The sequence below is a fragment of the Podarcis filfolensis genome (genome assembly GCF_964270895.1).
Source record: "Podarcis filfolensis genome assembly, chromosome: 8".
Lineage (NCBI taxonomy): Eukaryota > Metazoa > Chordata > Lepidosauria > Squamata > Lacertidae > Podarcis > Podarcis filfolensis.
The window spans coordinates 81,946,873-81,970,889 of record NC_139611.1 but is presented as its reverse complement, the minus strand read 5'-3'; the positions used below and the strand labels follow the sequence as shown (position 1 = coordinate 81,970,889).

The 24,017-nt window shown below is 52.3% G+C and overlaps 1 protein-coding gene and 1 long non-coding RNA gene across 2 annotated transcripts; one reads left to right on the top strand and one right to left on the bottom strand.

Moving 5' to 3' along the window:
* The first annotated feature begins 1,201 nt into the window (after nt 1–1,201).
* On the top strand, nt 1,202–24,017 carry NOP53 (NOP53 ribosome biogenesis factor). The gene is made up of 13 exons (XM_083627524.1): nt 1,202–1,477; nt 4,662–4,726; nt 4,910–4,994; nt 6,123–6,325; nt 9,005–9,075; nt 9,160–9,255; nt 10,296–10,400; nt 13,449–13,646; nt 16,480–16,655; nt 17,491–17,557; nt 20,857–20,933; nt 22,560–22,616; nt 23,938–24,017. The coding sequence occupies exons 1-13, from the start codon at nt 1,248–1,250 to the stop codon at nt 23,942–23,944; spliced, it is 1,437 nt and encodes a 478-aa protein (XP_083483650.1). The 5' UTR covers nt 1,202–1,247; the 3' UTR covers nt 23,945–24,017.
* On the bottom strand, nt 6,092–8,998 carry LOC310769160. Its single transcript, XR_014551463.1, has 2 exons — nt 7,864–8,998; nt 6,092–6,369 (listed from the first exon to the last, which is right to left on the bottom strand). It is a non-coding gene; the product is annotated as an uncharacterized lncRNA (long non-coding RNA).

Sequence of the window (24,017 nt, the reverse complement as noted above, 5' to 3'; positions counted from 1 at the left end):
TCAGGGGGAAAGGGCAAGCCCCACTCCCCATCCCAAGTATCTCAGCGCCCTCCCCGCTCAGCCTGCATACATTCCCCGAGTCCAGCGGGGGTAATAAATAAAGAGATGATACGGCAACTCCTATTGCTTAATGGCGGCTGCTGGGATAGCTCATTCAGCAGAACACGAGAGTCTTCTATGTCAGCGTTGTGGGTTCGAGTTCTGCTTTGGGCAAAAGGTTCCTGCATTGGAATCATAGAAGAGTGGGAAGGGACCCGAGGGTCATCTAGTTCACCCCACCCCCGCCATGCAAGGGGTTGGGCTGGATAATAATAATAATAATAATAATAATAATAATTTATTATTTATACCCCGCCCATCTGGCTGGGCCTCCCCAGCCACTCTGGGCGGCTTCCATAGAAACCAAAAATACAGTAAAATATCACACGTTAAAAACTTCCCTGAACAGGGCTGCCTTAAGATGTCTTCTGAATGTCAGGTAGTTGTTTATCGCTTTGACATCTGCTGGAAGGGCGTTCCACAGGGCGGGCGCCACTACCAAGAAGGCCCCCTGCCTGGTTCCCTGTAGCTTTGCTTCTCGCAATGAGGGAACCGCCAGAAGGCCCTCAGCGCTGGACCTCAGCGTCTGGGCTGGATGATGGGGGTGGAGACGCTCCTTCAGGTATACTGGGCCGAGGCCGTTTAGGGCTTTAAAGGTCAACACCAGCACTTTGAATTGTGCTCGGAAACGTCCTGGGAGCCAATGTAGGTCTTTCAAGACTGGTGTTATATGGTCTTGGCGGCTGCTCCCAGTCACCAGTCTAGCTGCCACATTCTGGATTAGTTGCAGTTTCCAGGTCACCTTCAAAGGTAGCCCCACACAGAGCGCATTGCAGTAGTCCAAGCGGGAGATAACCAGAGCATGCACCACTCTGGTGAGACAGGCTGCGGGCAGGGAGGGTCTCAGCCTGCGTACCAGATGGAGCTGGTAAACACCTGCCCTGGACACGGACCCCCGTGGCTCCGTACAACTCTGCAATTCATTGATGATGATGATGATGATGATGATGGCAGGACGGCGCCTTTAAAATTAACACCGGAAGTTGACCTCACCTGTCCCTCTCCACTCCCCGCCCTCTCTCTCCCTATGGCGGGTGCCTCTCCCAAAATGGCCACCGGAAGTTGACTGCTCTCACTTCCTGTTTCGCGCAGAAGGAAAGCGACGCCGGCGCCCTGCCCACTCGACTCGCTCTTTCTCGTGGCGCAAGATGGCGGCGGCGGCTCCTCTTGGTGCTGCTTCTCCGCCTGCCGCGGCGGCCTTCCTGGGCTTCGGCCCCAACTCGCGCGACCCGGGCCGGCTCCCTTCGCGGCGGGCGGGGGGCCTGGGCGCCAGGAACCGCAAGAAGGGCTGGAAGCGGTGGCGGGGGCCGGAAGCCAAGCTCGGCCGGGACCTGGGAGACTGGCTGGAGGAGAAGGCGGCCGACCTGAGGCAGCTGGGGTGAGCCTGGCACCGGACACCCTCGGCGGGGGCGCGGGGGGCCGTCGAAGCGTGGAGCCTCCAGGTTCAGGGGCAGCCTATATCATCCCCCAGGAGGGGGGGCTCACCATACCCGGCGGGGGCGAGCCTGGTTTGCCTCTGAGGGGGCCTCTGGCCATGATCCAGCAGGGCTGGAATGGGATGACAAACAGCTCCCTGCTGGGTCAGGACCCAAACAGCCCCCTGCTAGGTCAGGACCCAGAGGCCCAGGACCCAAACAGCCCCCTGCTGGGTCAGGACCCAAAGGCCCAGGACCCAAACAGCCCCCTGCTGGGTCAGGACCCAAACAGCCCCCTGCTGGGTCAGGACCCAAAGGCCCAGGACCCAAACAGCCCCCTGCTGGGTCAGGACCCAAAGGCCCAGGACCCAAACAGCCCCCTGCTGGGTCAGGACCCAAAGGCCCAGGACCCAAACAGCCCCCTGCTGGGTCAGGACCCAGAGGCCCAGGACCCAAACAGCCCCCTGCTGGGTCAGGACCCAAAGGCCCAGGACCCAAATAGCCCCCTGCTGGGTCAGGACCCAAAGGCCCAGGACCCAAACAGCTCCCTGCTGGGTCAGGACCCAAACAGCCCCCTGCTAGGTCAGGACCCAGAGGCCCAGGACCCAAACAGCCCCCTGCTGGCTCAGGACCCAAAGGCCCAGGACCCAAACAGTCCCCTGCTGGCTCAGGACCCAGAGGCCCAGGACCCAAACAGCCCCCTGCTGGGTCAGGACCCAAAGGCCCAGGACCCAAACAGTCCCCTGCTGGCTCAGGACCCAGAGGCCCAGGACCCAAACAGCCCCCTGCTGGCTCAGGACCCAGAGGCCCAGGACCCAAACAGTCCCCTGCTGGGTCAGGACCCAAAGGCCCAGGACCCAAACAGCCCCCTGCTGGCTCAGGACCCAGAGGCCCAGGACCCAAACAGTCCCCTGCTGGCTCAGGACCCAGAGGCCCAGGACCCAAACAGCCCCCTGCTGGCTCAGGACCCAAAGGCCCAGGACCCAAACAGCCCCCTGCTAGGTCAGGACCCAGAGGCCCAGGACCCAAACAGCCCCCTGCTGGCTCAGGACCCAAAGGCCCAGGACCCAAACAGTCCCCTGCTGGCTCAGGACCCAGAGGCCCAGGACCCAAACAGCCCCCTGCTGGGTCAGGACCCAAAGGCCCAGGACCCAAACAGCCCCCTGCTGGGTCAGGACCCAAACAGCCCCCTGCTGGGTCAGGACCCAAAGGCCCAGGACCCAAACAGCCCCCTGCTGGGTCAGGACCCAAAGGCCCAGGACCCAAACAGCCCCCTGCTGGGTCAGGACCCAAAGGCCCAGGACCCAAACAGCCCCCTGCTGGGTCAGGACCCAGAGGCCCAGGACCCAAACAGCCCCCTGCTGGGTCAGGACCCAAAGGCCCAGGACCCAAACAGCCCCCTGCTGGGTCAGGACCCAAAGGCCCAGGACCCAAACAGCCCCCTGCTGGGTCAGGACCCAGAGGCCCAGGACCCAAACAGCCCCCTGCTGGGTCAGGACCCTTGCCCAGCAGCAGCCTGTTCTCACGGGGGACAGCCAGATAGATAGATGCCCACAAGCTCTTCTTCTCTGGCGATCCCTTGTAGCCGAGTAAGATTGTCTTCCATGAACATGGTCTTAACAGTGAGTCTGTAATTGACTGTGGAGGCCAATTCTGGATCCAGACGTCATTCCATAGTGGGGATATAGGTTTCCGGATAGGAGTCGATCAAGCATGCCTTCCTTCCTCTTAGCACGTTTCTCCCTTGCATCCTGAGTCCGCGTGTCTTCAAAGAAGTGTGCATGCACATGAAAGCTCATACCAATAACTAACTTAGTTGGTCTCTAAGGTGCTACTGGAAGGAATTTTTTATATATATATTTTGTTTCAAAGCCCACAACACCTTTGGTAAAGGCTGTTCTCCAACTGGAGCGCTCGCAGGCCAGTGTTTCCCAGCTGTCGGTCTTTATACTACATTTTTTAGATTTGCCTTGAGACAGTCTCTAAACCTCTTTTGTTGACCGCCAAGAAAATTCCGAATGTAAAAATGGAAAGCACAATGCTGGTGGAACCCTTCCCACTGGTGATTCCCAGGCTTTGGTATTCAGCGGATCAATGGAGGGAAGACTTGGTTGTCAGAGCTACTGATAGCCTTGTGCTCCTTAGTTTCCAGCCAAGTTGGCTTTTGCATTGCTCTCCTATACTATTTTAGATGTGTGGTTTATATACTTATGAATGTGTGTTTACCTTGTGCAATTATCAACATTTATTCTATGTTTGAGACCTTAGAATTCCTATAACTGCCCATTCCTCCGTCTTATGGCAGTGAATTCTGCTGATTAGCTTTTTTAAAAATCAGTTTTATATACTGCCTTATCATGAAATCTCAGCTATGTGTTGTGTGATGCCACCTATCAGGCTTCATTGGATCGACCCCATTAGGGTTCTAGTATTACAAGAGTTAGCGGAAACAACCTCTCTATCCACATTTCCCATGTGTGGTTTCATGCACCTTTCTTGTGCCTGCTTGCCTTTCTTTGTAGAGAAATGGAGAGGTTGAAGTTGAAATAAGCAGAGGGGTGCTGAAGGACCGATAGTTCTGGGAGGAGTCAGTTGCAGAAGTGCGGGGAGATAATTACTAGGGAGTACACAATGATGCACCCACAGTTATGGGGCACTGGTGTGCAGCAGACATTATGGGCTGGACCCCTCAAGGAAGCCAAACCTTTGAAAGGAGATGTTTTGATGGTGCAAATAGCCAGTGTGGGTGCAGATCTTGAGGTCATTGTGGAGTGGCCTGAGATTTGGATTGGCAGTGTTTATTATTGCATTGTTTTAATATATATGCCACCTAAGAAGCTCAATGTAATGTATGTGGTTCTCCTCCTCCTCCTCCCCCCCATATTTTATACTCACAGCAACAACCCTGTGACGTAGGTTAGGATGAGAGATGGTGACTGACCCAAGGTTACCCATTGGTCTTCATGACTTGAGTGGAGATTCAAACCCTGACCTCCCAGGTCCTAGTCCATCACTAAACACTATACCACACTGTCTCTCAGTGTTGTTACAGTGCAGGAGCAGAACGGTAGCTGTTGGCTGGATATCTGAGGCCTGGAGAATAGTCCTGCCGTAGTGGTCCAAATTTATTTTTTCCCTTCTCCCCAGGGGACCTGTGTCAGAGAAACCCAATGAAACCCTCTTCTTCGTAGACACTGGCGTTCAAGAAAAAGGTAAGAGGCTGCAGCAAACAAGAAGAGTCAATACCAGAGAAATTGGAGCCTGGATCAAAAGTGTTCCCATTGAGTGCAGTATAAGCCGCCTCCTGGACTTGCGACTCCTGCTCTCAGCTTGCTTCACTGTGCTGTTTGTTGATTGTGCCTGTGATGAATCCTTGGCTTGCATTTTCCTTCCAGGCCGAAAACAGAAGTGTGGCAAAGAGAAGCCATTGAGGATCGACTTGATCCTGCAGCCGGATTCCAAAGTGCCTCCACCCAAAGAGTAAGTCTTCTTCTGGGTTGTGCAGAAGAGACTGTAGGAAACCCGTTGCCTGTCTGGTGCTCTTGATACCCCCCATCTGAGCCTTTGAGCTTTAGGGAGACAATTAGAGGCAAGAGAGGGAGGGTGCAGCCAGGCAGGCTAAGTTGTAAGTTTGGGAACGCCAGCGCTAACTTGCGTAACACCCAGCAGGCTGCCCTTCTCACAGTCTCTTTACACAACTTGGTTCACTGAACTACATTGGAGCCTTTTTCTTACTCTACATATGACCACATTGCAAGCACTCCTCCAGGAGACTCTAGAAATAGAAATTCACAGTAATAATTTCCTTCCATTTTGTTGCCTGTCAGATTCTCAGGGAAGTGTGAGTGTTTCTCTCCTACTTTTTCACCTTTTCAGTATGGGGAAATTTTCAGTATTTCTCCTTCCCACAAAGTTTAGTTCAGCCACTCTTTCATCATATGACTTAGACTCTCTAGGATGCACACCTTGCAGCTTTGTGGCTTCCTTTCTAGCTGGTCAATGTCCTCCTTTGAACTGCCATTCTCTTTAGGTAGCTTGCCTCCCCAACATCCCATGGGCTTCAGAGGAGGCGGCCCTGTTCTTGCTGCCCTGAGATTAAAGGTGCTGCTGCTACAGTATCGGGAAGTAAAGTGAGGGAGCGACCAGAGGGTTTTTCCGAGTTGCTATGTATGATTCAGGAAGTGGGGAAAAGGACTGGTTCAGGTCCTCTCAATAAGAAGCTGCCTTGTGCAGTATCAGACAGTATTTATCCATTTACCTCATAATTGTCAGCATTGGCTGACGGATGCTCGGCTGACGACAGTCCTGCTTGACCAGGGGTAGGCAACCTAAGGCCCGGGGGCCGGATGCGGCCCAATCGCCTTCTCAATCCTGCCTGCGGACGGTCCGGGAATCAGCGTGTTTTTACATGAGTAGAATGTGTGCTTTTATTTAAAATGCATCTCTGGGTTATTTGCGGGGCATAGGAATTCCTTCTCCACCCCCCCCCCCAAAAAAAAAATTATAGTCTGGCCCACCACATGGTTTGAGGGACGGTGGACCGGCCCACGGCTGGAAAAGGTTGCTGACCCCTGTGCTTGACCAAGAACTTGTCTTTATTCTCCTTAGCATCCTCACCCACCAGGTTCCCAACGGCAAGAAACTAAAGAGGAAGCAGCGGCTTTGGGAGAAGTTGACTGAGAAAGGGGTGGTGCCACGGAAAGAGCGCCTCCTTCAGGAGAGGTTGCAGAAGCCCCCGGCGGTGAAAGCTGCAGAAGCAGGCAGCGGCATCGATCCTTCCAGGACGTTCTATGACATGTGGTCAGACTCAAGTAAGTCGAGACGGCAGTCAGGTGCAATAATTCTATCCCTAGCTCTAGAAAGAGAGAGGAGTCTTGTGTGTTACAGTTAGGTGGGTGGGACTTGAGAGTTTCACTGCTGCCACCCCATCCCCCCTTTATAAACAGGTGTGGTGGAGTAGAGGTTACATCCTTTTGGAAGGTCCAGCAGGTGAGCATAAGCTCATGCTTTGGTTATAAGCCAGCAGTTAGCAAGCCAGTTTTCATGGGGTATTGGGCCTGAATGGGGTTCCAGGTCTTCTGAAGGGTAAAAGGTAAATAACCCCAGGACAGTTAAGTCCAGTCAAAGGCGACTGTGGGGTTGCAGCGCTCATCTCACTTCAAGCCGAGGGAGCTGGCGTTTGTCCACAGGCAGCTTTCCGGGTTATGTGGCCAGCAGGACTAAACCGCTTCTGGTGCAACAGGACACCATGAGTGCACGGAAATACTGTTTACCTTCCTGCCGCAGCGGTACCTATTTATCTACTTGCACTGGTGTGCTTTTGAACTGCTATGTTGGCAGAAACCGGGACAGAACAATGGGAGCTCACTCCATCACATGAATTTGTATTGCCAACCTTCTGATTAGCAAGCTCAAGAAGCTCAGTGGTTTAGATCACGGTACCACCCATATTTTGAAGGTCATTCTATGTGGCCCAGCTTCTCACGTAAAACATCACCTAAGCTATTGGCCAGTTCCTTTGCGTGCAGCATTTGCATGAGTATGGAGGGAAGCTCTAATGGCATGTGAGGGTGTTGGTGCCCAGCTAATTCAATAGGATGTTGGTCTGTGTGGACCCCTATATGAATGCAGGCTACTTTCGCCCTCCAGCATCTCAAATACATTTACCCTAGAGACGAAGGACAAAGTTGTGTCACCCTTCCACATATCTAGTTGCGTTGCCATAGCTGACGGGGGCTGAGAACACCCCACAGTAGTTGCTTTTCCTGGAAACATCTGAGAGTCGTGCAAGGAACGGCTGGTGCATTTTGCAGCAGGTTGTCCTCTCACCCGTAGCTCCTTGCTCTTCCGGTCATGTTTTCTGTGGCTCTTCTTCCCTTCTCCGCTTCATGCCTTGCTGTGCCGTGAATGGCATGGGTGAAACCTTCTCGAGGAACCCAGCCACCTAATCTGACACTTCTTGAACCCAACTCCACTTTTCAACAATGCCGTTTTTCAAAAACAAAACAAAACCCACCCTGCCTGCCCTCTCGAGACTTTTGCAACCTGGTTGCTTGTTCAAAGTTATGTTTTGCGGGTAGAAAGTGCCTGGTTTGCAAGGACTGAACAGAAGCTTAAAGGCAGCAATTTGAAATGTCATTTTGTGCTTGATGTGATGCAGACGTGATACCACCTGCTGTGCCATTTATTCACTTCTTACTTGCGCAGGTTGATGTAGGTGTGCCTGTTACCTAGATGGCCATCCTTTGTGGTCTTGGGGTGTGTGTGTGTGAAGTTTGTGTCTCTTCTGCACTGTACATTCCCCGCTCCCCAACACGTGGTTGAATCTCTTTATCTCTAGTAGACGTACCTGTAATCACATGCGTGTATCGGCTTCCTGGTTTTGTCTTCATCCCCTCCGCCTTTTCTACGGTACAAGATGTGTACCTGTTCCAGCTTTTAATCTCTTCAGCTGGGAGGGGAAGGAAGTCAGCGTGGCCTCCAGATTCTATCTAGGTCATGGTCCAGTGTCATGCTAGCTTTCTCCAGGAGAGGTCAGCACTCACACAGCGACATGCTGAAAATGATCATTTTTAGGAACCCAGGGGTGGAATCTCTGCTGCGTCTCTTTTTTCCTTTGCCCCCCCCCCAAATTAAAATAAATCCTGGCTGTTTTAAGAATTTGTGATATCTTAAAAGTTATGAGGGCTTCCGGTAGTTAGAGGAGAGATGCTGAGAGCTATTCGTCTTGAGTTCTCTTTCCAGCTTTGGCTGGGAAGGGCGGGGAGACGGAAGAGAGCACAAGCTGGCCTCTGGGACTCTCTTCTGTGACCCGGAGACTGCAAAGGGCAGCCCGATGGCAGAGAGAATCATCTGCTGGGTTGGCTCCCTAAGCAGACGTACCCAGTTGGCCAGGCTGGCCCTGTGGGATTTCCCCTTGCGGGGAATCCCTCCCACATGCTCTGCATGTTGCTTCCAGCGGGAGTTGCCTGGCGCTTCTGGCTCAGCGAACAAGGTGGTGGGCGGTGATTGGCATTTCTCTCCATCCCGGCTGACACTCATTCAAGCAGGTTGGAGCAGCTACAGTCCTCCCTCGCTCCCCCTCCCCTTTTCTCCCCTGCCTTCAGGTGCCTGTTGTGTTTATCCTTCCCAGCTGCTACTGCCGCTGCCGCCTCCTCTCTTCCTGCCCCCCCTCCACCCCCCCATCTGCTTGCGGTCAAAGGTTCAGGGCTAATCTAAGTGCTTCAGAGGACAAAATGACCTCCCTCCAGGCCACTGTCCGGTTCCCGTGGGTGGCTGGAACGTGACTGCCCGCCCACACTCTCCAGCCAGGTTGGCAACTGTTGCCAAAGCAGAGCAGGCCGGTATGTGTGCTGATGGGGGGAGAATTGAGTGGCTGCAGCCCCAGAGGCTGCATCTCACACCTTGTTCAGAAGAAGCAGAAGCTCAGGCTTTTGCTGGCCTTGTGACATGGCTTTCTTTCTCCTCCCCTCCCTTTTTTGTCTTCACAGACCCGCTGGACAAAGCCCTGGCTGGGAAGGATACCTGGTTCCTAGAGCAGACCAAAAAACAGCCCGTGAAGGTATGTGGGAGCTTCGCTTTTGAGCAGGGGGGGGGTTGCGTGGGGAGCCGGGGGCCACTTCAGCCTCTCTTTCTCTCTCCTTAGCGCCCGGAGCGTCTGCAGAAGCCTCGATCTCAGCTGCCGGCCGTGGAGGTCATTCCCCCAGGAGGGTCGTACAACCCCAGTTTCGAAGCTCACCAGGTATCTGCAAGCCTTTCCATCTGTGGGGATGTGGTTGTGGCACTGCTAGGGATTGGGGAAGGAGCCATGGTTAATGGGAGGAGGCATAGGCAACGGAGGCGCCAGGGGAAAACATCACACTTTTTTGAAGTGGGGGTGGGGTACCGTTTTCAATTCAAGGGCCACATTTCCTCATCAGCAAGCCCCCAGGGGCCACATGCCAGTGGCAGGCGGGACTAGAGTCAGATTTGGACAGCGCAGAAGTTGTGACTCTCAGCTATGTGTAGCAGGCTAGATTCAGGTAGAGGTGTCTATGCATGTACACACGTTATTTTTTATCTGTTGTATTACATTGATAAACCACCTTCACCTTCCAAGGAGCTCGAGGTGGGTTAGGCTAAGGCAGGGGTCAGCAAACTTTTTCAGCAGGGGGCCGGTCCACTGTCCCTCGGACCTTGTGGGGGGCCAGACTATATTCTGAAAAAAAAAATATGAACGAATTTCTGTGGCCTACAAATAGCCCAGAGATGCATTTTAAATAAAAGCACACATTCTACTCATGTAAAAACACACTGGTTCCCTGACCATCCGCAGGCAGGATTGAGAAGGCGATTGGGCCACATCCAGCCCCTGGACCTTAGTTTGCCTACCCATGGGCTAAGAGGTGGTAACTGACACCATGGTCACCCAGCATTAGCTTCATGGCTGAGTGGGGGATTCGAACCCTGGCCTCTCCCAGGTCATAGTCTCAGCACTCTAACCTTTATGCCACACTGGCTCAGCCAGCCAGCCAGGCAAATGAGTGATATCACAGTTTAATAAAACATTGCAGCCAGGAAACAGCACCCAGGGAGGGTGTGGAGCAGGGCTGGCAAGGGACGTGGCTTGAGAAGGATCCTGAGGGCCAGATGGAGAGGGCTGAAGGGCCACATTTGGGCCTGACTTGGAAGAGAGCGTTCCAGGATGAGTGAAGCAGTCCCTTACGCATCACAGCAGAGGTCCAATGAGGGATGGCTAGCCCTGTTCCTCGGCTGTTCACGCCGCTCCCTCCCTCTTTGCAGGCCCTCCTCCTCCAAGCCCACGAAGTCGAGCTGAAGAAGCAGAAGGCAGCGGAGCGATTGGAGCGTCAGCTGAAGTTCCCCACAGTGGATGAAGCCCCGACTGAGGTGAGCGTTTGCCCCTGCAGAAGGGAGTTCCACCGCTGAGGCTGTTGGGGAATTGACCTGCGCCTTTGCTGGCATTCTGACCTTGTTCTTGGGAGGACAAAAACAATAGCAGAAGGGGCAGAGGTGCCACCATTGGACCAGAGGATTGTATCAAGTGAAGACTTGGTCAGGATATCCTGGGGCAAGCTTCCCCAACCTGGTGCCCTCCAGATGTTGGACATGGACTCCAGACCATTGGTTAGGGATTATGGGAATTGGAGTCTGAACAGTGACGTCTAGAAGTTGCCAAGTTGTGGAGAGGCTGTCTTGGTTTTTTTCTTGGCTCTCAAGAAAGCAGCAGTGTGTCCTGTTTGTGCAAAGAGTGCAGAGGGCCTTGTCTTGGATAGAGTCAGTCAAGCTCTCCTGTCCATTACCTTCTCCTAAGTCAATCTTTTCCATGTTTGCCAGGGGTGATGGTTACTAAAGCTCATAAAATGACAATGGCTCATCTAGGCCGGGGCTTTTCAAGCTTTCAGTCTCAAGGAAAACTCTTCCCACATTTTCATCCCTGCTCAGTTGCATCTGTGCATTACAGGAGGAGATTTCTGGGATTGGTAGAGGGAGGAGTTTTCAGCACCTGCAGCTGCCCAGTGTGAAAGGAGAGTTTGCAAAAGCTCGCAGAAGCTGTCTTTTCACGGACGCTTACCTGCTGCTGCTATCGATCTTCCAGAGAAGCCCCGGCTAAACTTCCTAGGGACGCAGCGTGAGAATTACAGGTTTAGGTAAACACGTTGACAGTTCAGGTGCTGAATGACAAGGCCACAATTTGTCACTTCCTGGCTTTTTAGTGCTTTTTAGTAGGTGTGATCTGGAGGGGTGAGCTGTGGTGTCACAGCCTGGCAGCAATAAGTCATTGTGCTTATGTAGATGAAAAGTTGCCACTTGGTGGCTCTCAGCCCCTCCTCGCTGAATCCTCTTTTGCTGAGGACCAGGAAAGGGCAATATGGCCGCTTCGCCCGTGGTCAGCAACCCTCTCCCGCTAGAAGCAAGCCAGTTTCCTCACTTGGCCTGAGGAGAGCGTATATTTAGCCTCCTAATAGGCCTTAACCCTACAGCACTGTATCAGTTTAAAGGGATGTGCCGGCCTCTGAGAAGATGTAAATAATCCTGCCCAGAGGTGCCAGGGCCTGGCCCTGAGCAGCAGCAGCAGCCTCCCACCAAACAGCAAAAGCCCCCAAGTCTAGGGAAGGAGCCAGGAACCAGCCTAAGGCTTGGAAGAGCCATGCAAGATCCTGTGTCCTGAGTCTTCCTGTACGTTGAATTTAAATGCAGCTGAGGGCTTTTAAGTGTTACTTTTTGGAGTCAGAGACTCAATATGAATGCATTGGTATGAGGTACGTGCTTTTCCCGTTTTGGGCGCCATGCCATGGCAGTGATCAGCCTTCAACTTAAGCATTGCCAGTGGGGTTTGGGCAAGACTTGCTGGAGAAACCAAGCCAGATCCAAGGTTCTTGTGTTGAAATACAAAGCCCTGGTCAGCGTGGGTCCAGGATAAGGGCCCCAGAGCCCTTATATCCCTGCTCAGTCACTGAAATCCGGAGGAGCATTGTGACTGTATTAACTGCTTAGATAATGGCAATTCTGCTGCAGGGAGGTCAGAGGGACCTTCAGCATCCCAGTAGCCTGGGTTGTATCCAGTGTTAGTCATACTCAAAGTAAACCCATTGAAAGTGGGGGGGGGTTTACTGGATTGTTTTGGTTTTACCATGTATTTCATATTCTCCTTTTGTGTTTTTCTGTTGTGAACTGCCCTGGGATCTTCGGATGAAGGGCGGCATTTAATAAATAATAGAGCAATAATAATTGTTAGCTGTCCTTCCACGTACAGTGGTGCCTCGCAAGACGAAATTAATTCGTTCCGCAAGTTTTTTCTTCTTGTGAGTTTTTCGTCTTGCAAAGCACGGTTCCCCATAGGAATGCATTGAAAATCAATTAATGCGTTCCTATGGAGACCGCTTGCCAGGCTGGCGGTGCGGAGAAGGGCTTTTCTCCCCACCGCAAGCCTTCAGGACAGGTACGGGAACAGAGGGGAAGGCGCGCAGCGCTTCTCCTCTGTTCCCGGGGCTTGCGGTGGGAGGAGGGTTTTTCCTCCCCACCGCCAACATTCAGAACAGCATTCTGAATGTTGGCGGTGGGAAGGAAAACCCTCCTCCCACCGAAAGTCTTCAGGACAGCCATCCGAAGGCTGGCGCGGGGAGAAGGTCTCTCCGCCCCACCGCCAGCCTTCGGAGGAGCCTTCCGAAGGCTGGCGGCGGGAGGAGGTCTCTCCACCCCACTGCCAGCCTTCGGAGGAGGTCCGAGGACAGTGGGGAAGACGCACTGTGCTTCCCCGCTGTCCTGGAGATTTCCCTATGGGCTTTCGTCTTGCGACGGAAGCCCATAGGGAAATTCGTCTTGCGAAGCGCATTGAAAAACGGAAAACCCTTTCGTCTAGCGGGTTTTTCGTCTTGCGAGGCGTTCGTCTTGCAGGGCACCACTGTACAGAGGCCCGATTGGCCTCCACTAGAAGTCAGCCATATAGCATCGCCAGGCCCCTGCAAAGGAACACTCTTCCAGCAAAGATTTTGCTCTCTTTTTGACCTTTAGGTATCTGTTACGAGACATGTTCATGCCAACAGGCCTTTTGTAGCTGCTCAATTTAAATTTTTTAAAATGATTACCTGCCTTGTTCTTTATTTTGTGTTTCAGTGTCGGACACTGATATTTTATGATATGGCTTATGCTTCTATAGGTAAATGAAATAAAACCACACAGGGTGTGCTGAACCCTGTCTGGCTCCTTTCAAATATATCAATGTGCCGGCAGAAGCTATCATGCAGAATGAAATGGGAAAGAGCTTTTTGCCTTTGCAACAGCCTTCTTCTCCCTAAGAGAGTTGGCACATCCTTTGAGGACAATTGATCGAGCGCTATCAGCCGTTGTGAGAACACGCAGCCCAGGCAGGGTGTGCGATGTTTCTCTCCATCCCCAACCCATTCCTAATGATGCAGCTTACCTCCTTGCTTGCAGGAGACGGTGTTCCAGGAGCAGTGCGAGGGCCTCTTGGAGGAGGAGTCGGACGGCGAAGGGCAGCAGGAGAGCCCGCCAGAACCTCAGGAGGGAGAGTCGCAGGCGGACGCCGCTCCCATACCTCATCTGCCCCGAGTGGCGGCAGGAGAAAAGAAAACAGAGCGCCAGCGGAAAAAGGAGAAGGAGGCCAAGCGGAAGGTGGGTTTGCCTTCGGTCTAGTGCAAAACTTACACACAGCCCCAGATTTGTGGTTGCGCCTGAGCCCCTCTCTTATATACTAGAACCATAGAGTTGTAGACTTGGAAGGCTCCCTAGAGTCAGATGGTCCAACCGCCCTCCTTAAACGCAGGAATTGCAGCTAAAGAATCCCATACAGATGGTCGTCCAACCTCTATTTAAATACTGAGGTTCCCCCTTACGTTCTGAGGTAGTCCGTTCTTCCTGATGTTTAGTCAGGATCCCCTTCTCGTCGTTTGAATCCATCGCTTTGGGTCCTACCCCCTGGGGCAGCAGGAGACAAGCTTGCTCCACCTTCCATGTGGCAGCCCGTCGGGTACAGTCGTACCTTGGAAGTCGAACAGAATCTGTTCCGGAAGTGTGTTCGACTTCCAGAACGTTCGGAAGCCAAGGCGCGGCTTCTGATTGGCTGCAGGAAGCTCTGCAACCAATCGGAAGCCCCGTCAGACATTCGGCTTCCAAAAGAGCATTCGCAAACCAGAACAGTCACTTTGGGGTTTGCGGCGTTCGGGAGCCGAAACGTTTGAGAACTAGGCTGTTCAAAAACCAAGGTGCGGCTGTATTTGAAGATGGCCTGTCATGTCAGCCCTCAGTCCTCTGTTAGGCTAGACACAACCAGTCAATGTCTGGTTCCTTGCACCTTCCACCTTGAGTCAAGTTCAGCCAAGTATTCAGGCGTGTTGTTTTTCTAGAGCAGGGTCCCAGCTCCCCATTAGCCCAAGGCAGTGTGGACAATGGTAAGAGGGGATGTGGCCCCAACAGAAGGCCAAGGGACCCCTGTCCCTGTTGTGGAACATGTCTTGGGAAAAATGGTTCGTTGGTTGAAAAACTTAAAAATTTCGTATGTAGAATATCAAGCGGGGGGGGGGGAGATTCCAGTTGTGGTCCCCCCTCCACCCCCAAATTATGCACCTGGGTCTTTGAGTGACGTTTTCTTGGTCATATCTGGGTCGTTGCCTTTGGGGCCACGAGTTGATTTGCACCAGGGCTTTGGCCTGGGAATTTCAGTACTGTAGTGGGTTAAAGGAGGATGCGCCTCTTTCCCTCATATTCACAAGAATAAATGCTTTATTCTCAATGTTCATTATTAAAGAAATTAACACTTCTTTGTAAGACCTTGTCCGAAAGACTAGTATTAGCCTTCCCCAGCTCCTACATGGGACCGAAAAGATAAAGTTGCCTTTGGTCAACCTCTAGTCTCAGACTGCATGCCATACACTTGAAACACACATGTGATGTTTTGCAAAGGATCTTGGGAACTGAGCCACGTGCAGAGGCGGCATTTTAACTGGGGGCACCTTCCCTCCCAGCTCAGACTCTCTTCAGCACTATGCAACAATAACTATTGTCATTGTTGTTACTGTTACTATTACAGTGGTACCTCGGGTTGAGAACTTAATTATTTCTGGAGGTCCGTTCTTAACCTGAAACTGTTCTTAACCTGACGTACCACTTTAGCTAATGGGGCCTCCCGCTGCCGCCGCACGATTTCTGTTCTCATCCTGAAGCAAAGTTCTTAACCCGAGGTACTATTTCTGGGTTAGCGGAGTCTGTAACCTGAAGCGTCTGTAATCTGAGGTACTACTGTGTTTCTATACCATCCTTCATCTGAGGATCGCAGGGGGGTTTACAATATAAAAACACAAAAATGCACAGCACAGCAACAAACAGTAACAATAGCACACACTCCCCAGTTTAAAAGGTCATAGATTAAACTAATTGGCCAAAGCCTAATTACAGCTGAGTTACCATAGCCTCCCCTGCCTATGAGATGTGGGTGTGGGCTGTTTCTCTGTTGTCTTGTCTCTGGAAGTGAAGCTCACTATAAGCAAAGCCACAAAAAGGGCTCATGGTTGCATGGGGCATGCCAGGTTCCCACAAGGCCTCTGGTTAACAGGGCTGTCCGTGCGCACCTCGGTCCTGCTGGAGCACAGAAAACCTACAAAACAGAATAGCCAGAGAATTTGGCTTCCTCAGCACCTCCCTTTCCTGCAAAAATTAAACACGACATTTCTGGCCCCGGTGGTTATGTGCTTGAAAGAATCTTGACATTTCTTTACTGAAGTCTCAGAAACCAGTGGGAAGTAGCTTGATAAAAAGCAGGGGGGGGGGGGTTCTCGCATGCATAGCTGCTTCCTCCTCTTAAGCTGCTAAAAAAAAAAAAAAAAAATTCAAAATAAGAGGAGCCAAACCTCCATAGCACATGTAGACTGTACGATCTAGCTTTTCCTCAAGGCAAAGTTTGGTGCAAAACGATAGTTGTTCTAGTGCAGGGGTGCACAGACCAGTCGCCCTGTGAGTGCATAAAATGCCCTTTTGTTTTGTTTCTGTGTGTGTGTGTGTGTGTGTGTGTGTTTCTACACACGCCCGTCCTCCTTCCTGTGCAGGCACCTAAGCCTCTGCCAGGGCTTGCTCCCTGAGCTGCCCTTGAGAAACCGTGGCAATCGGGGCTGCCTTCTGGGCCGCCTGCCAGAGCAAGCCTGATTATCCTCTCTACCGATGCTGCTGCGGCTCGCGAACATGCGGCCATCTGGCCGAGCCTGGCGCCTGCCATCTGCTCCCTGCAGGAGCTACGCGGGAGCAGGGAGGACGCCAGCTCTCGGGGATGACCACCTCTCTGCTAGAGAGAGAGAGAGAGAGAGATACAGCGATCCTGCGCTGGCAAGAGGGAAGGGGTTTGCCCTGGACTACAGAGCGCACCGTGGACAGCAAGGGGCAAAAGCGAGGAGGGAAGCCATTCTCTCCAGAGCTTCTGGCCTCATCCTCTCTCTCTCTTTTCCCCCTCTGCACACAGAAAGCCCGGGAAGCGCTTGAGAAGGCGGCCCGGCTCCGGCGGCAGGAAGTCTTCCAGCTGCGTGCCATCCGGCTGCAGGTGAAGCGGAGGGAGGCGGAGCTGCTTCGCCGGAAACGAGAGCGGGAGGCCAAGCGCAAGGCGGAAGAAAACAAGCCCAAGAGGCTGGGCAAGCTCAAGTAAGATCCTGTTGAGGGGGACGCAAGGCTGGGAGGAGGAGCTTGGCTAAGAGACGCCACGGATAATGACCCCATTCTCTCCACCCCTGCCAGGAAGGGAGCTCCGAAGCAGAAGGCCCGGTCCTTGTCTCACACTTCGCAGCAGGGCTAGAAACTCAAGATACATTAGCTAGGTGCCAAATGGCTCCTTAAAGCAGGGTTTAAGGAATGTCTTGTTGCCATTTTGGGGCAGGGCTGCAAGTCTTGTTTTTCAAAGGGTGGACTGACTGCGATCGATTCTCGGTTAAACATCTGGCTAGTTCAGAGGACCACCTTGAGCTCGGTGGAGAGCTTTGAGAACTTTAAAGGAGAAAAGTCACTTGACCCAGGGACAGTCCACATATACAGTGGTACCTCTGGTTAAGAACTTAATTCGTTCTGGAGGTCCGTTCTTAACCTGAAGCACCGCTTTAGCTAATGGGGCCTCCCGCTGCCACCGTGCGGTTTCTGTTCTCATCCTGAAGCAAAGTTCTTAACCCTGAGGTACTTTTTCTGGGTTAGCGGAGTCTGTAACCTGAAGCATCTGTAACCTGAGGTACCACTGTATATTGGCCCATTCCGACCTCTCTTTCTGTACGGTGACTGCCCCTGCTCAGAAAAAGCGTTTTCGTACCCAGAAATTCATCCTGAGTGTGCAGATAAATTATAACGGATAGAATTCGACATGATGGGGTATTAGTGTGTGAAAACGGGCATCTTCTCTCAGTCGCAAGCAGCCAGGTGCAGAATGTGCCTGGTGAATTTTGAACACGGCTTCTCAGCAACCCCCCTTTTGTTTCCCCCTCTTGCGTGGCAGGTATGAAGATCCTGACCTGGACGTGCAGCTGAGCACTGAGCTGGCAGAGTCCTTGAGGACGTTGAAGGTGAGCATTTGCAGGGCGGGCAAGAGGCTGTATTCAGCTTCCCCATCAAGCGTTCCCTTGGTCCCGTTGCTCCCCCCCCCCATTTCTCTGCCGCCTCTTTGTTCTCTCTGTGCCGCCTTCTTGGGGGTTGGCACAACCCTCGCTGCCCGCTTTCAAGCCAGCCCTTTTCAGAACGCAGCTTTCTAATTAGGCCGCCCACTCCGAAGATGGGCAGTCCGGCCTTGCTGGCGTTTGGAGGGGCTGCCGAGCGGAGTTAAGAGAGCCGCTTTGGAGTTGAGGGTGGTCCGTTCCTCTCCGGGGCCTCTTCTGCTGTGCCCCCCCCCCACCTGCCCGCCCGTGCTGGCATTCTTCCTTCCCTTGGTGTCCGATGATGAAACCCATCCTTGCGCTCGGAGAATTTGCAGCAATTGCTTGCTGGGAATGTGAAGTTCCCCAGGGGCTCCCTGGCCCTACCGAGCAGGTGAGGACTGGGGAGCTGAGGCACAGTTCTGCCATGTCTGGGTACTGCACGACCAACAGACTTAGAAAACAGCCTCTCTAAAGGTGTCTGCTCAGAGTTGCTTACTGCCAGCGTTTGTGTCCCCTCTCTGGACCAGCTTGGGTCAGGGAGACCCACAAATTCATCCCAGTATGTTGAGCTCTCAAACTCATCTCCCCTCTGCACAATTTGGACCAGTGGTTCCCCAAACATTTTTTGGGCCACATCCCCAGTGGCTCCTATAAAAAAGGCATTTTTGCAGCATAGCGGTTTGCACAGCCTACTAAGGAATTGCAGGCATGGAATTGTCGAGTTGGAAGGGGACCCCAAGGGTCATCCAGTCCAGCCCCCTGCAATGCAGGGGTCTCAACTAAGTCATACACAACAGGGGGCCATCTTACATGGGTAGGCAAACTAAGGCCCGGGGGCCGGATCCAGCCCAGTCGCCTTCTAAATCCGGCCCGCAGATGGTCCAGGAATCAGCATGTTTTTACATGAGTAGAATGTGTGCTTTTATTTAAAATGCATCTCTGGGTTATTTGTGGGGCATAGGAATTCGTTCATTTTTATTTTTATTTTTCAAAATATAGTCCAGCCCCCCCCCCACAAGGTCTGAAAGACAGTGGACCGGCCCCCCTGCTGAAAAAGTTTGTTGACCCCTGAAATCTCTGCTCAAACAAAAGAATAATATTCAAAACAGTATCAGTTAATTGCACATTTATTCAAAATCCAGTTAGAACTATTTAGTTTGATTATTTCTGCAAAACTGCTGAACTTGACCCTGTGGTGCCATTTTTTTCAAGGTCACTTACACCACCTGCCGCCGCCCCCCTTGCCCCTTAGTGCCCCCCCCAGGGGCCAGCAGAGCCCACTAAGGGGACACCTGCTCTGGACAGTGCTGACTTCCTCTTCCTGTCGGGTGTGACCTTCACCTTCCTCCATCAGCTGACTACCACAGAGGGAGGCGGTGCTGCGTAGACATCCCAGGATGTTCTTCAGCATCAAAATTAACATGATAGATGGGTCTTTCTGCATATGACTATCTGAGATGCCACAGAGGGATTTCATGTCAGTAGAGAGGCTGAGCTTCTGGCTTCTGTGGCCAGTAGCCCGAGTGAGAGGCCTGTTCTGCCTGTGTGTTGACTCCCCTTTCTCTTGAAAAAACCTGATCGGCTGAAGTAGCCACCTATTGCCATGCACGGTAGCAGGGTGTTCCAGAGGTCTGTGGGGTGAAGAATTAACTTCCTTTGGCATTTGCCTTGCCTTCGTTGCCTCTTAGTCGTGGGGAGCAACCCCATCAGAGGGCTTGTCTGCATGCCCCTATTTCACAGTGTCCTTTCAGCATCCCTGCGATTGGCGAGCTAGTTTGGGATTGCGGCTTCTCCAGTGCCAGCCAATGAGCTTCGAGGCTGAGAAAGCTTTGGAGGTGGGCCTCCCCCCTCCCCGAATGCTCCGTTCCCTCCCTCCCAGCTCCTCACACCTTCCCCCTCACAGGCAAGACTCCCAGAGTTCATGCAAAACACCTCCATCCCAGGGAGCAGGAAGGCACCTAATGAGTGTACGTGAGGAGTTGATGTTGTGCGAAGAGTTGCGCTCCCGACACCTGCAGTGTCTCTGCTGGAGGTGTTGGTGCAAAGAGGGGAGGGCTTTGTACAGCTGTTTCTCTCTCCCCCCCCCCTTTTCTTCACTGTAAAGAACACTGCTGAGACTCCAACTTTCTGGTGCAAAAGGGAAACTCTCCAGCCGACTGTGCTGTGGGAAATGGTTATGATTTCCAGGAGACCTGGCGTGGGGAATCTCTGGCTCTCTGGATAATACACCAGGGCCAACTCTCAGCCCCAGCGATCAGGGCTGGGGAAGATGGGAGTTTGAGCCCAAGAACATCTGTAGACCCACAGATACCTCTGTGTTTGACTGGCAAACTTGAATGTTTGTGGATTCGGGTTTTTTTAATCCCCAACTGTGTGTTTAATTTTGGGTTGCGTGTAAGAGAAGGTGGGGTATTTTGATCAGGGCAAACAAACCTTCACGGTTTCGACATTGGCAGTAGATTTTGGGGGAAAGAGGTGTTCTGAATCGCAGGCCCAAAGCGGGGCTTGTGTGAATCGTTGGGCGCAGGGATATCAAGGACGTCAAAAACACGAGTGATCTGTTCTAGTGCTTTATTAAAGGAAGGTGCAGACTTAGAGGAAATTGGCCTGCCAGTTCTCCTAGCCTTTGCAAAAGCAGGACAGATACCATAGCAGGGAGACGGTTTGTCCGTGCCCAAGCAAACAGTCACAAATTCTTTATACATAAAGCAGCAAACGTCACTCTGGCCCGGACCTCCCATCGCTTCACCTGCCAAGATGACTGCATAGGTGGCAAATACCCAGGCATTACCCCTTTCTGGTCTCAGAGCTCAGCACCCCAAGCCCATAGATAAGGATAGCATCAGAGCAAGTGAATTTAAATATATATGAGCTCATTGCTGCAACAACTACCAATTCATTGTGGGGTTATCTTGACTACCAAGATGGTTCACTAAAGGAACAATTCGCCTTTAGTTCAGCATGTGAGGGCATCCAGGCACAGTTACCTCTCTTTGCCATCTCCCCCTTCTCTGACAACCTGGATGTTGTGCCGTGAGAACCAGTGAATCCAGGTGTTGGCTGAATTTCCCCAAAGAGTAGCCTGATCAAGACTGCATGGCACATAAATGGGTACTTGACCAGGAAGGCTCTCCTGCCACAAGCCCCAGACTCTTGGGATACCACAGGTCTCCTTGTGCTTAACATGAACCCAGATCTGTCACGAGTTCTGTTTCTGCTTCTTCCTCCAGCCCGAAGGCAGTATCCTGAAGGACCGGTTCAAGAGCCTACAAAAACGGAACCTCCTAGAGCCCAGAGAACGTGCAAAGTGAGTGGGTTGGCAGGGGTGACTCTTCAGGGTGACTCTTCACCGTTAACACAAGGAGCCCGCTTGATTAATGTTTCTTAACTGGAAGAAGGCAAGCCAGAGTCAGCAACTCCTGCAGAGAGATGGGGGTCAGCCTCCTCTGGTTGGTTCTTTAGGCCGCAGGGAGTCTTTGACTGGAAATACTTTCTGGGCAGCCATCAGTCCAGGGATGCTGTGGTCGCATCCTGCATTGCACATCCAGCATGGAGCAGGAGGGGAGGGAATGAGATGACCTTCCCACTCTGTAATCCTGAGTCTCTTGTTACTTCCTCCAAGCGGTTTAGCAGTTCTCTGATGCCACAATGGCGCGCCCAGATTCAGGTATTAATGCAGTAAATTGCCCCCAGGGGGTGGGTAACTCCCTACACCTGTTGCCGGCTGTGGCCTCTTTAAACTATGGGATATCTGTGGGATTATCCACACTTGCTTAAACCTTTGATAAGATTTGCACGTTCCAGAGAGGAAGCTGAGATTTCAGTGAGTTGAGAGAATTGGCAAGATCAGAGGGTCTCCTCTTGCTCCTCTCATTCATACAATATAAGCAGCAGCAGGAGAATGCTGGTGTCTGTCTCTCTTCCTCCATAGAACTGTGCCCCCCCCCAGCAAAGATTCTTTCTTATTCATTCATTCAATTTATACACCGCCCTGTACCCGGTGGGACACGAGTGGCGTTGTGGGTTAAACCACAGAGCCTAGGACTTGCTGTTCAGAAGGTCGGCGGTTCGAATCCCCGCGACGGGGTGAGCTCCCGTTGCTTGGTCCCTGCTCCTGCCAACCTAGCAGTTTGAAAGCACGTCAAAGTGCAAGTAGATAAATAGGCACCACTCCGGTGGGAAGGTAAACGCCGTTTCTGTGCGCTGCTCTGGTTTGCCAGAAGCGGCTTCGTCATGCTGGCCACATGACCCAGAAACTGTACGCCGGCTCCCTCGGCCAGTAAAGCGAGATGAGCGTCGCAACCCCAGAGTTGGCCACGACTGGACCTAATGGTCAGGGGTCCCTTTACCTTTTTATACCCGGAGATCTCAGGGCCGTTAAGTCGTTGTGAAAACCCTGGGAGTTCTATGTGGATGTGGAATGGCCTTTTCCAACTCCATGTCCACCAGCTTGGCTCGCGGCAGATGGGGGGGGTTGTAATCCAAAACGTTGGAAGGCAACCACTTGCAGAGAGGGCGGGTGAGGCTGATGTGTAGACCCTTTTGGCCGGTTCGCAAATGTGTGTCCAGCACTTGGATTTCTGTGCATGAAGTGGCAAATCGGAGAGCCTTTGATTCCACTTCACAGCAGCTCAAAACACCGTGTTGTTGTTTGAAGGTGTTGCTTCACATCTTTAAGCGGTGAGTCACAAAGTGCAATAGTCGCAGCTCTCCTGAGGACTTTGGGGGAAAACGTAATCTCTAAGCCTTGGTGCGGGAGGGAGGGAAAGAAACCTTTCAAGGGAGGTGGTGTGTGGCCTTTGGAGAGGAGATGTCTCTGCAGCCATGGCGGCTTGCCTCCCAGGTCCGGTGCTTGCCTCTGGGCTGGTGTATTTAGTAGTTCCTCTCACTGAGGACTGTAAAGTCCCTAAACCTCTTGTGTCTTCCTTGCCAGGTTCAAGAGGAAATACCGGGTGAAGTACGTCGAAAAGCGCGCCTTCCGGGAGATCACGTAAGTGGTGGCAGCGCTTTGCCCGATAGTGGCAGGCTAACCAGTCGCTCTTGCCCCCTGCCCCTCTAATCTTGCTTCACTGTCCTTTTATATATTACTTACTTACTTATAGAGAAATGCGCAGCCTGCCCGGCTCAGATGCATCGTTACTCAGGTTGACAACAGCTAAAATCGCAGCAGCAGCATCGCACAGCCCAGACAGGCATAGCGAATAGAAACGCCGTCTTCAGATAAAAACATCTACTGGCCAAGGTGAAAGCCTGCCAGAATAATAACAGCAAGAAGAAAATACCTTTGCCAACTGGGGCAAGACAGCCAAAGCAGGGGTCACATTTTTTTAAAAGATGGGAGCGGGGAATCCTTGCAGTATTAAGCAAAGCAGTTCGCACATAAGAGGGAAATGTGCCCTTGTGTGCTAGCTTTCTCTCTGCGTGGAGTCATTTCCATATGGGGATGCTCGTGAGTGGCACCCCCACCTCTAGTTGTGGGGTGGTTCGGTCCATTCTGCTGCCGCCACCTCCTTGCTGCCTCATACTGTGGCCTGTCTCAGGTTTAGAGTCTGCTAGCCATGGGAGAGGAGGCCTGAGGGTCCCAGGGTGAAGATGCAAGGAATCCTTAACAGGCATTTGAGTCTATTTGGGGGATCAGGCTGTTCTTCTGGGAGTGGGGTTGGGGCTCCATCTCCTAGAAGCCCTTGGATCTCTGGCGAGCATATGAACACCATTTCCTTAGCCTCTGAAGCCACGGGGCAATTGACAGTGCAGTCCTTTCCAGGAGGCAGGGTGCACAATGCTTCTGGTGGTCTGTGGTTAGGGCCAAGCTGATCTTCCCCTCACTGCTATTATGTGTGCCTCCCCCCCCCCCCGGAATCCTGGGAACTGCGGTTTGCTACAGGTGCTGGGAACTGTAGCTCTGTGCTACTACAGTTCCCATAATTTTGGGCCGGGGAAAGGATGTGCTTCAAGTGCATGGTGTGTACACAGCCCAAAGCAAGTCTCATCTTAATAATATAATAATAAAAAAAATTTATTTATATCCCGCCCTCCCCAGCCAAAGCCGGGCTCAGAGCGGCTAACAACAATAAAATAATACAGCATTCTAAAATCAATTCATTATCTTTGCTTGGTTCTTGTCCTCAGTGGCCTTTCTCTCGGACCCAGTTCAGCTGGTTTTAGCATCTCCCAGCTAGGCCCCTCTCTGCCTCCCAAGCTTACGCTGTTGCCTCTTCTTTTGAGAGAGATCCAGTCGTCCACACCTGGTTTTGCTTCTGACTCCCCTTAATTCATTACTGTTCTCTCTTTTCTCCCTCCCCATTCTGCAGGTTATAGAACACGGATTACGCCAGAGCATCCCAGCAACTCACCGTTTCCCCAATCTTTCATTAAAATTCCATAAACCGCA